This window comes from Alexandromys fortis, unplaced genomic scaffold (genome assembly GCF_014885135.2).
Source record: "Alexandromys fortis isolate MF-2015 unplaced genomic scaffold, M_Fortis_MF-2015_v1.1 scaffold_6, whole genome shotgun sequence".
Classification (NCBI taxonomy): Eukaryota; Metazoa; Chordata; class Mammalia; order Rodentia; family Cricetidae; genus Alexandromys; species Alexandromys fortis.
The window spans coordinates 12799329-12811569 of NW_026067902.1; the positions used below are offsets into that span (position 1 = coordinate 12799329).

At 40.3% G+C, this 12241-nt stretch overlaps 1 protein-coding gene across 1 annotated transcript in view; it reads left to right on the plus strand.

Annotated features, from left to right (window-relative positions):
- Nucleotides 1–12241, plus strand: part of Atp8b4 (ATPase phospholipid transporting 8B4 (putative)) — a 168797-nt gene that overhangs the window by 84532 nt on the left and 72024 nt on the right. Inside the window, exons 12-15 of the mRNA XM_050134452.1 lie at nucleotides 56–144; nucleotides 2748–2944; nucleotides 6991–7199; nucleotides 11812–11858. Coding sequence (XP_049990409.1) covers nucleotides 56–144; nucleotides 2748–2944; nucleotides 6991–7199; nucleotides 11812–11858 — 542 coding nt within the window. The remainder of the gene's footprint in view (nucleotides 1–55; nucleotides 145–2747; nucleotides 2945–6990; nucleotides 7200–11811; nucleotides 11859–12241) is intronic.

Sequence of the window (12241 nt, forward strand, 5' to 3'; positions counted from 1 at the left end):
TACCTGCCATTAGATTGTTTTTGTTTCAAAATTGTTACTTTTTTTTTTTTAACAGGTCCTGACACTAAACTAATGCAGAACAGTGGCAAGACAAAGTTGAAAAGGACAAGCATTGACAGATTGATGAATACCCTGGTCCTGTGGGTAAGTTTCTCACAGGTTGATGGGCAACCCTTGTGCTGTGGATTAAGAGGTTGAGGCACATTTTAGTACTCTGGGTGAGTAATTTGCCAGTTGAGCAGTACTCTAGTACTCTGGGTGATTCACTGACAAGTTGAGTAGAGTCTAGTACTCTGAGAATCTCACTGGCAGGTTGAGTAGTACTCTAGTACTCTGAGAGACTCACTGGCAGGTTGAGTAGTACTCTAGTACTCTGAGAGACTCACTGGCAGGGTGAGTCGTACTCTGGTACTCTGAGAGACTCACTGACAGGCTGAGTAGTACTCTAGTACTCTGAGGGACTCACTAGCAGGTTGACTAGTACTCTAGTACTCTGAGAGACTCACTGGCAGGTTGACTAGTACTCTAGTACTCTGAGAGACTCACTGGCAGGTTGACTAGTACTCTAGTGCTCTGAGAGACTCACTGGCAGGCTGAATAGAGTCTAGTACTCTGGGAGAGTCCCTGGGAGGGTGATGAGTGCTCTGGTTCTATGGGAGAGTCCCTGGGAGGGTGATGAATGCTCTTGTGGCATGGGTGTGTCACTGTGATCGAATTGGGCAATGCCACAAGTCATTGCTATCTTAATATATTTAATTTGCTTTTCTGAGAATTCATTCAGAAGTCTAAACTCTTTTTGAAACTTGCATTTGTCAATTTTATATTTAAGGCTTAGTTTACTCACTTTTATTTCCTAGATCAAAATAAATTTTCAGCCAGTGGTAGAAGTTAGTGTGAGAGGTAGCCTAGTTTTTATAAAAGGCCTTTGTCTTCAAGGATTTGTGTTTGGAAAGCTAACTCACTTTTGAGATAAGTAAAATCTTATCTTTGCTCAAATCCTCTCTACATAGTGTGGATAATGGTATCTATCTATCTATCTATCTATCTATCTATCTATCTATCTATCTATCTATCATCTGTCATTTTTCTACTATATCTATCTGTCTATCTATCTATCTATCCATCATATCATTATTATCATCATCATCACTTATCATCTATTATAGGGTAAAGTCACTCTCTCAGAGGCTGGTATTGTCCTCCATTTCCGTGGTTGTAAATAGGATGATTTTCTCGGGACTTAAAAGCCAAATTTTTTCTTAAGTTGGGCATTTATGCCAAACATCATTAATTTCAATTGTTTAAAGTATTTCCATTCAATTAATTTATAATATCAACTGTTAAAAGGAGAAGATACCAAAACAAAGGAGAAGCTACAGTGATGTAGATACCAAATTGGTAGGGTATCGGGACACACAATTTTTTCTCTCATATCTAGTTTTTCTAATATATCTTCAGTAAGGGTTTCTTCAACTTTGTCTTCATATTCTATTTTATTCATGAGAATGAAGAAGAAAACAGCTAAAGACCTCAGGAAAAGTCTTTCTTGGAGAAAAATTTGACACATTCCTACTTTGTACATCCACTTCTGCCTCAAGAGTGACTAGTGTGAGCCTCTGACATAGAGGAACCCTTAGCAGAACAAATCTCCCCAGACTCATTTTTAGGACACCACATTTGTGTTCTTAATCTGTGAGACTGAGGGTTTAGACTCACTGATGACTTCCTTGTCTCTGATTGATGTACTTCTAAGATGTTTGCTTTTCTAATTCTGATAGTAATAGTGATGTTAAAATCTGGTACACATTTTTGCCTTATCTCCCACTTATTTCAAAGATTTCAAACACAAAGTATCTACATCACAAGGTGTTTCAGCTCATCCTATTTTCTGCTGTCCCCGTGTAAGGATTTGTGGGCAGATCCACAGCGAAGAGCTCCAAGTGTGAGGTGGTGAGAGGGAGCACCAGTGGGGGTAGTAGTTGCTCATATTGTTGCTGTTATCAAACACCTGACAAAAGTCATTTAAAAAAGGAATTCAGCTTGGTTCACAGCTCTGGGGATGCTGCCATTCATGGTGGTGAAGACGTGGCAGAAGGAGCAGGAGGCAGCTGGTCACGTGACACACACTGTTAGGGAGCAGAGAGAGACCGATGCTGGCACTCAGCTTGCTCTCTCATTTAAGCAGTCTGGGAACAACTGGTGGTGGGTTGTCGCTGCCCACATGTAGGTGGGTCGTCCCTCTTCAATTAATCTAGTCTAGATCATCTAGAGTTAGCTACAGGCTTGCTTCCATATTGATCCTAAAGTCTATCAATCACACTATCAATTGAGGTGAATCATTACAGTACATTATAGCTGGACAGCAGATGTGCCTGGGACCTCTAGGGCACCTCCAGGGACTTCAAGCATTGGACCTAAAGCATTGAAATGTGATTTTTCTGAGTAAGGGTTTGTCGCTGCTTTTGTGATAGGGGTCAATCTGCAGCATAGTCTTTTCTGTGCTTATTCTTTTGTTTTTAATCTGTGAATAATCATATCTGCCTTAGTGAGAGTGGAGAAAATGCATGTCATATTTTAGCTATATGAAATTTATTCATATGCTTTATTTTAAGTAAGAAAAGGTTTATATAATTTGATTTTCAAATGATAGTTTCTTATGGGAAATTGATTTGTAGCTACATTGTGTTGATTTGACAAATTTAGGGTTCACGTTAACCTTCACTTCTATACTTCTATTCTTGTTTCAGATTTTTGGATTTCTGGTATGCCTGGGAATTATTCTTGCAATAGGAAATTCAATCTGGGAGAGTAAAATTGGAGACCAGTTCAGAAATTTCCTTTTTCGGAGCGAAGGCAAGAAGAGTTCCTTATTCTCAGGATTCTTAACTTTCTGGTCATATGTTATCATCCTCAACACACTTGTGCCCATTTCGTTATATGTGAGGTGAGCGTTTACACTGCAATGGAATCACTTCATCACTCCCCCTCTGTGTGATCTGAATGAGGTGACTTTGCTCTTTAATTCTGTTTAACCCGTACTTTTTCAAAAATCACAATGAATATATTTTATTTTCTCCTTCATTAGTAAGGTTTCTTAGAAATGCATTTCTTTGGACCATGTAAATTGTGCTACGCTCTTGCAATCTGATTGATAAAATTGAGTTGGTCTAAGGTAAGAAAAAGAAAACCTGGGATATTTTGAGATGTGGCCCCCCTGTCATTGGTCTCCTGCAGGTGCCAGGAGACGGGTGCTCCTGTCTATCACTCATTAGCCCTGTGACGATGGGAAAATTACCTTATTATTGGCAGCCATTATAAATACAGAAAGGACTCACAGTAAGGTGGTAGTCCTTGGCCATTGTTAGGTAAGTATAGTTCATCTTTCCCACTATCCTGATCTACAATTTCTAGATTTAGTCCCACAAAGCGTTATTAAAATTGTCTGTATCTGCCTTCATCTTTCTCGTGTGTGTGTTCTCTCTTTCTCTGTGTGAGTGTATGTTTGCTCCCTATGTATGTGGTTTCTTTCTCCAAACATATGCATGTTTTCCTCCCTGCTTCCACCTCCCCTTTCTCCATGCAGATGTGTGTGTGTGTGTGTGTGTGTGTGTGTGTGTGTGTGTGTGAATGAGTGTGTTCTATAAGACTTAGATAGGTCTACCCTGAGACTTTCTCCAATTCTTCCAAGACTGAGTCAGACAGTACCAGAGATCCTGGAGCCGAGCTAGGACTTGGTTGGTTGTCAGTTCTTGCCACCAGGACTTTAACAACATACAAAACCCCCAGCTCTGAATCGCCACTAATTATGACCAACCTCTTTTTTCTCTTTCCAAAAACTGAGCTTCAGTGAAACAAGGGAAGTTATGAATAAAATTCACTCTTGTTTTGGATAGAGGTCAGGAAGCTGAAATGTCAAGTGATGGGAAATTGACTTGAATCAGAGGCATGTGGCCACAGCACCACAAATCACTCCGGGCCTTCTGCAGCTGTGGGCAGCCTGAGCCCTGTGTGATCTGTATTCTGCTGGCTCATCTTTGATACCGAGACTCTCTCGTGCTTGAACCCCATTACAAAGCCGGTAGTAAAGGCTGCTCTTTGCCATAAAAGCTATATTAACTTTGTAGCTTTCCTCTCGTGTCCTAATAACCAATGTGACAGAGGTGTACCATCTGCACATGCACACAGTGCCTTACCATCTGCACATGCGTACAGTGCCTTACCATCTGCGTATGCGTAGTTTATGCCCTTGTGGAGGACACAGGCTCTTTGTATCGTCTTTTTTGTACTCTGGTAGTTTTCATTTAATGTTTTGAGAGGTAGTTTTGTTTTGTTTTGTTTGTTTTTTAAACACAGCTAGATTCACAGGTTAGCATCCCTTTTACTTTTAGGGATACTTTTAGTAAGTAGTTGTTAGCCAAAAACCAAACTTATAATATTTGCAGCCCAGGTTTTTGATGTTAGCATTGGTAATAATATCCCCGGCCTTCATGAAAGTCCTTGGCTTCTTTTTGTCTTGTATTTGTCAAATATGTGCTGCTCTATAAAATGAGGACAGTAAAAATAATTGATTCCTGAATTCCTTTGTATCCAAATCATAGCACTTACCTTTAGATACCGTTCTATGTGTATGTGTTTACATTTATTTGATGTTGGCCCAGCACTTTGCTTTCACAACCTTCTTCTGCATCGTGTTTTCCGATTTCAAAGCCATTCTCTGGTGCTCTGTAATGTAACAGGAATATGGGGCCTTGCCACATCCCATAGATGGCCTTGCTTCCTTTTTCAAAGTTTTGCATAAGGAGCGTCACCTACGTTATCTCGTCTATGTGCCCCCCGGAACTTCTCAAAAGGCTCTGTTGAAATGGGGAGTTTATTTAGTCAGGATTACATAAGTAATTGCATAGTCAGAATGAAGATCTGAAGGTCTAAATCCAAACAGCTGGCCCCTGCACCCTGTTTTCTCTGTCTCTAAACCGTGTGGGATTTGGGACTGGTGACGATGAAAAGCTGAGACTTCCCTCGTGCTGAATAACTGTGATCTCAACCCAATGGGAAGAGTGGTCCAAGAAATTTCAGGCTGTTTGGTCCTAAGTGCTTAAACACCGTGATGCAGGACCAGAGAACTGCCGGGTGTCTCCCTGATGAGGGCTGAAGGCATTCACAAAAACCTCTATGAGGCTTTTGGATAGGTACAATACATAAACCAGTGCCAGATGGCGAGAGTTCGTGATTCACTTTGAACAGTTAACAGTTCCAGGTGAGCAAAGACATTTATTTTGAAAAAGATACTTCCATGCTGTCAATGTGTTTATGCAGTAAGGAAAGCCCAGTCACAGGGTGTGTGTGTGTGTGTGTGTGTGTGTGTGTGTGTGTGTGTGTGTGAAGGAGAGGGCTTCATGTTGTACTGTCTCCCTCCTAGACCCTCTTTTCCCAAGCCAAACGGAGACCCACATTCTCGACAGGCGATTTTAAGGCCCCAGAATGTGAGGGATTTTTGCAGTTTTCCATTGGCTTGTATTGCAGCATGGGAGAAACTCGGAGATGACCTTGTCTCATACCACCCTTAGCTGGAAGTGTAGATGCTCCCAGTGTACTTGAAGAACTGGATGTACAGCGTTCAGTACGCAAGGAGGATGTGCGCATCACCCAGCCTTCTTCAAGTGCAGATGAGAAAAAAAAGATAAGAAATAAACTATAGGTGCTGCTATTATCAGTACAGTTTTATGTTCCTCTGAAAGCTCCTGTTAATATATAAAGACATGAATTTAAATCCAGTGAGCAAAGACAGGAAGCTCAAACTAAAACAAACCTATCCAGGAAAAAAAATAATGCATGCAAGTGATTATGAACCTGGGCATCCAAAATAATTCCCACCACTGCCGGAATTCATCTAAGCTTCTAATAGTGTGAGTGATGTGTGTGTGTGTGTGTGTGTGTGTGTGTGTGTGTGTGTGTGAGAGAGAGAGAGAGAGAGAGAGAGAGAGAGAGAGAGAGAGAGAGAGAGAGACTTTCAATCTTTCATTTAGGTCAGCAAAAATTTAAAAACTTCTCTTATCAGTAAAATTACATAATGTCCAGGAACAAATCTGTTCAGGTGTGGTGTGGAACTATATAAAAACAAAGGAAAACTGAATAAAATCACTATGTTATCAATAGAAGTGCTTTTCAAAATAAAATTCCTAGGAAAATGTATCTTATGTAGTTTTATGAAAGCAGTGAACAACTTAGCACAAACCTTAGAGAAGCCCTCCATAAAGTCTCCTAAAGAGCCGTGCCTCATTTTGTCACAATCTGGCATTAGAGATGACAACTTTGGACTAAGACCGTTGTCCGCAAACTTTGCCTTTCTGGAGCTTGAATATATAAGTTATTACTGGAATGCAAGAAAGGAAGTGGGAAACCCTGTTTTTAGTCAAGATTCATCACGTTTTGCTTGCTACTTAGTAGAGATTTACTGCTGGCTTATTTGCAAAACAAAACCCGATCAATATCTTAGAATGCATTTCTTTCAGCTAGATGTATGCCAAATATCTTCAGTAAGGGTTTGTTCACTCTGAGACGCAGATGGAGTTTCAAACTAACATGTCATACAAAGCTCTCCACTGGGCTTGATTCAACATCGAGAACCACAGGTCATTGCTTGAGGTTTCCTGATGAGGCAGCCATTTTGCCTTGTGAGGAAATCACTTGGACACTAAGGTTTATGAACAGATAACAGATCCTCAGCTGAGGCATTTCTGAAGGTCGCTAGGACCTAGGGACAGAGCATTTACATTTTTTGTTTTTGAAACCCTTGAGGAATTTGGCAAAGCATGGTGTTCAGATGTTGATGGAATCTTTCTTTCTTTCTTTCTTTCTTTCTTTCTTTCTTTCTTTCTTTCTTTCTTTCTTTCTTTCTTTCTTTCTTTTCCCTCCCTTCCTCCCTCCCTCCCTCCCTTCCTCCCTCCCTCCTTCTTTCTTTTCTTTCTTTCTCATCTTAACGGACCACAGCGTGGAAGTAATCCGCCTGGGACACAGTTATTTTATAAACTGGGACCGGAAGATGTATTACACTGCCAAGGCAATGCCTGCCGAGGCCCGGACAACCACACTCAATGAAGAACTGGGCCAGATTGAATATATTTTCTCCGACAAAACAGGAACTCTCACTCAAAACATCATGACTTTCAAAAAATGTTCCATCAATGGGAGAGTCTATGGTAAGGGAATAGTTTCTTCTTCTTAGCAATAACTTAATAAATAAATAAGCAACATCATTAAAAATAATATTCCATTACCCAAATCATCGTGGCTTTCTTATTAAACATTGCCATGATGCTTGGCGGGTAATGGATACCCATAACTAGTTATTGTACACGTTTGGAACAATTTGATGAAACTTAGGATCTGTTGCCCATTCATGGGTAGAGACGGTTCCTTTTGATACTCTTTCATGTGGCTTTTCTCTGTAATGCTCCAGAGGCCCAATTCCCTGGAAGGATGAGTTTTAGCTAGCATTATTTATCTTGTTAAGCCAATGTCTTTTGCTTCCTCTCATGGTTTTCTGTGGGACCAATGTCAATACATGTGTTTGTGATGAAATTTAATATTTATTTCCTGAAGTGCATACTTTCTAGGACTCCTTCACAGCCAAGTTCCCCTATCCATCCTTCTATGTGAATAAATAATCTGTATTTGGGTTTTCAAGCATTCTTTTTATACCTGGCCCTTCTGAACCGGGTATTAGCTAGTTAATAGACAGTTTCTTTCATAGAAAATATGGGAGTCTAATGGGGCCTTCCACAGTGTTCTTCTGAATCTCTTACCCTAATTCATGAAAGTCAAGATATTTTGGGAAGTCAAGGAGTTCCAAGAGAGACTATGTTTTCTTTGTCTCCTAATGGGAAGGAAACGTCACACATTGCCAATATTTTTTTTTAATTTATTTATTTATTAAAGATTTCTGTCTCTTCCCCTCCACTGCTTCCCATTTCCCTCCCCCTCCCCAAATCAAGTCCCCCTCCCTCATCAGCCCAAAGAGCAATCAGGGTTCCTTGCCCTGTGGGAAGTCCAAGGACCACCCACCTCCATCCAGGTCTAGTAAGGTGAGCATCCAAACTGCCTAGGCTCCCACAAAGCCAATACGTGCAGTAGGATCAAAAACCCTTTGCCATTGATCTTGCGTTCTTAGTAGTCCTCATTGTCCGCTATGATCAGCGAGTCCGGTTTTATCCCAGGCTTTTTCAGACCCAGGCTAGCTGGATGCCAATATTTTAAAGCAGGATTTGACCATAAAGGAAAACAAGGGGTGGAGAAACACTGTTCTGCCTTTTGACTTCCCCCTCTTTGAACCCTACCACCATCACCCCTGCAGTAATGGTCTCCTAAGCTCCTTTGTACTCCTTGCTGCATATCCTGCCTTCTTTGGGAGTGGACATGGCGACTCCAGCCTAAGCACTCTTGCATGCCTTATAGTCCCATCATTCCTAGTAAATAGCATAGAACCATTACTGAAAATATATGGGCATTATTTTCAGAGGCTTTCAAAGAATACTGCCTTGACCTAAATAGTAGTGTAAGTAAGAATATTTAAGAATATTAGAGGAGATCATAAAATTTAAGGATCTTTTTTCTTAATATTAGTATAAGTAGCATCTTTTCTGAGAAGCAGTTTGAAATTATTAGACATGTGGGCCAAAGGCCATTTGTAGAAATTTATTGCAGACTACTTTTAGAGACAACTTTTTGACATTTTCAAGTAGAGGTCTTAAGATCTTTGTAAATGTTCATATTTTAAAAAGCCTATGGAAGTTTGTAATTTCCCTTATAGTATACAGGAAAAGAAGGGAAAGGGTTAAATATTCTCTTTTGGCCCTGATTATAATTTATAATATATTTATACCCTTAAAACATGTTATTTTTTTGCACACCTCCTGACTGCTCAGAATCTTTTTTTTTTTTTAAATTTGGGCACAGCTTAATCTTGTTTTGAATCATAGATCTGGGCTTTGGGAAACTGTAGCTTTTTACTCTGACTTGTCATCTTAGTTTACTGTTGCTGTGATGAAATGCCATGACCAAAGCAATGTAGGGAGAAAAGGGCTTATTTGGCTTACATTCCCACATCACTGTTCATCATGGAAGGGAGTCAGCACAGGAACTCAAGCAGGGCAGGATCCTGGAGGCAGGAGCTGACACAGAGGCCATGGAGGAGTGCAGCTTCCTGGCTTGCTCCACGTGACTTGCTCAGTCTGTGTGACTATAGAACCTTGGACCACCAGCCCAGGGATGGTACTTCCCACAATGGGCTGGGTCTTGCCACATCAATCACTGACTTTCAAAATGCCCCACAGCTGATCTTATGGAGGCATTTTCTCAGTTGAGGCTCCCTCCTCTCTGATGACTCTAACATGTGTCAAGTTGACATAAAACTAGCCAGCACACTTATCCATATCTTGTGTTTGGACTCAGAACTACTACCTCCTTAGACTTTAATTTTTTTCTGTTTTATCACAAGTTCTGCAATGAGATCTCTTTGGGGGACCATTTAGTACAAAGACACAATTGTTTCTCTTCTTTTCAGCATTTCATTAGAATTAATGCCTGTGTGATTATGATAGGACCGTGACTAAGTGAACCCGAGATTTGTGTTTCAGGAGGTTGACTAGATTCATTACTAGCTCAAGGACTCTTCCTGCATGGCAGGTGAGCTACCTTCATAGCTTAGACCCGCACCCCAGAAAAAGCACAAGGAAACATCAAATATCATCGTCACAAAGTTATATGTGAAGAAAAAGACATGGTTATAAATTCCCACCATACTGACTTTTTATAATATAGTCATTCCACTTTTGACTTTGTTTTTCTACTTTCTTATCCATAAAACTTGCTTAAAGGCTTCCTGATGCCAGGTTGTTGAAGGTGATGACGTAAGTATCTGGTGCAGGTGGATGCAAATCCCTCTCTACTGTAAAAAAAAAAATGAGTCCTACTCAATCGTGTCAGCCCTTCAAATACCAGGGGAAGGTTAGAAAAACACCCAAAGTTCCACAACCTTCCCAGACTGTGCCACCAGCTGGGAACCAGGTGTTCAAACATGGGAGCCTAGGAGTGACATGTTATACTCAAACTATGGCATTCAGCTCTGCTCCCTAAGGCTCATGACCATCCTTTAGGCTCATGGACAGCTCATGGTACAACATGTGCTCCATTTGACTTCAAAAGTTCCTATAGTCTTCAACACTCCTAGAGCACTTCAAAAGCCCAAAGTCTCTTCTGAGACTCAAGGTAATCTCTTAACTGTGACCCCTGAAAAATAAAAGTAACTGTATACTTCCAACATACAGCAATGTAGAATAAGGGTTTTTTTTTTCCCTTTGAAAGCTCACATAATATCTTCATATACTATTAAGATTAGTTCTCAGGGAAGAGTCTTCCAGGTTAGTTCCAGCTTGATTTCTCCAAGTCCTGTGTCTGAAGTGTCTTTAGTGTAGGATTTTGCTTTTAAGTTCTGGGAGATAACCAAGGGCAATGCGGCAATGCCTATCTATATTGTTTTCTAAGGCTCTTGGACTCACCCTGACCACCAGATCAAAAGGAGATTTCCCAGGGCAGGGCACTGGGGTTTTTGTGAGTCTATGGCTCTTATGGGAAGCATTATTGTTCAGTGTTCCCCATTTTATTGTTTGCTCATTTGTTGTTAGTTCCTTAAGAATTTCGTCGATGTGTTTTGATCACATTCACCCTGTCCCAGCACTACTCCTGGATTCCTGCCACCTTCCCTACCCATCCAACCTGGTGTCTTTATTTTTTTTTTTTAACCCATCATCAAGCTTAACGTATGCTGCACATATATCTGCTCTTGGATGTGTGGCCTTTACTGAAGGATATTCTACCCGCTAGAGGCTGCACCCATGAAGAAAACTGACTTCCCCTCTGCCAGTAGCTATCAAATGACAACAGATTCTTAACTGGGAGTGTGACTTGGTGACCACATCCACTCTCCACACTGGCGTTTTGTATGACCTATGCATGATTCTGCAGGTCTTAGGCATGGTGTCTCAACTATGCTGAGTTCATGCCTGCCCTGTGGTGTCCAGAATAGTTTCCTTGGAGTCATCCACCTCTTATGGCTCTTAGAATCTCTCTGTCCCCTCCTCTGACATGACCCCTGAGCCTTGGTTGAATGGGATGTGATACAGATGCCCTCTCTAGGACCGAGAATTCCACAGCCTCTCAGCTGTGGGTCTCTGGCTTAATCACCATCTACTGTAAAACAAAGCTGCTCTGATGCGGGCTGAGCGATGCCTAAGATGGAGATACATGTCTCTTCATTTTCTTTTTAATGCCTACTTATTTTAGCTTTATCTTAAGCATAAGCATCTCACTAAATTAATTGCCATGTATAGGGCTAAAAATATTGGGCCAGTATTTGAAATTCTGTTCCAGCTAGTGGTAGTGCTTCAGGGAAGAGCACACCAATTTGTTATCCGATACAAATGGTCAACCCAGAAAACATACATATGAGTGACGTTATACAGACTGAGCAGGCTGTGTTTAGGGATATCTGTATATTTACATATATTTATTTACATATACAATAGAAATCAATGGAAAAAGAGACCATTAATTTAAAGAGAGAAAGAGGGGGTATATAAGAGTGTTTAGAGAGAGGAAAGGGAAGGGGTAAGTGATGTAATTATATTATAGTCTCCCCAAAGTGTAAAAAAAACCCAAACCCAAACAAAACAAAATACTAGGTTTATTTTCTAAAGTTAAGTATTTAAATTGGCTTCAATTTTACTTCCTATTTACTTTCAATGTTTGCTTTAGCAGGTGAAGTACTAGATGACCTGGGCCAGAAGAAAGAAATAACTAAGGTAGAGAAGACACATTTCATTCTCTGTTTTAATTTTAAACTGTATATGCTTTTAAGGTGTGACACGTTCCTAAGGGCCTGATTTGTATCACCCACCATGGGACACATAAAGTATAATACAAAAAGAAATAGATTCACATGGTTCAAAATTTCCTGTAATCTAGGTACCTTGATCAAACAGTTTCCAAACCTTTAGAGACATTTTTGCATATGCGAACAAATGTGCTTCACTGTTTATAAATGTGTGATGGTAGAATATGTACACTCTTCCTTAACCTTCAGCCTCAGAAACCTTAAGAGATCAATTTTAAGTGCTTATTATTTTATAGCCTGTTATATCTATGTCCTACTATATATATATATATATATATATATATATATATA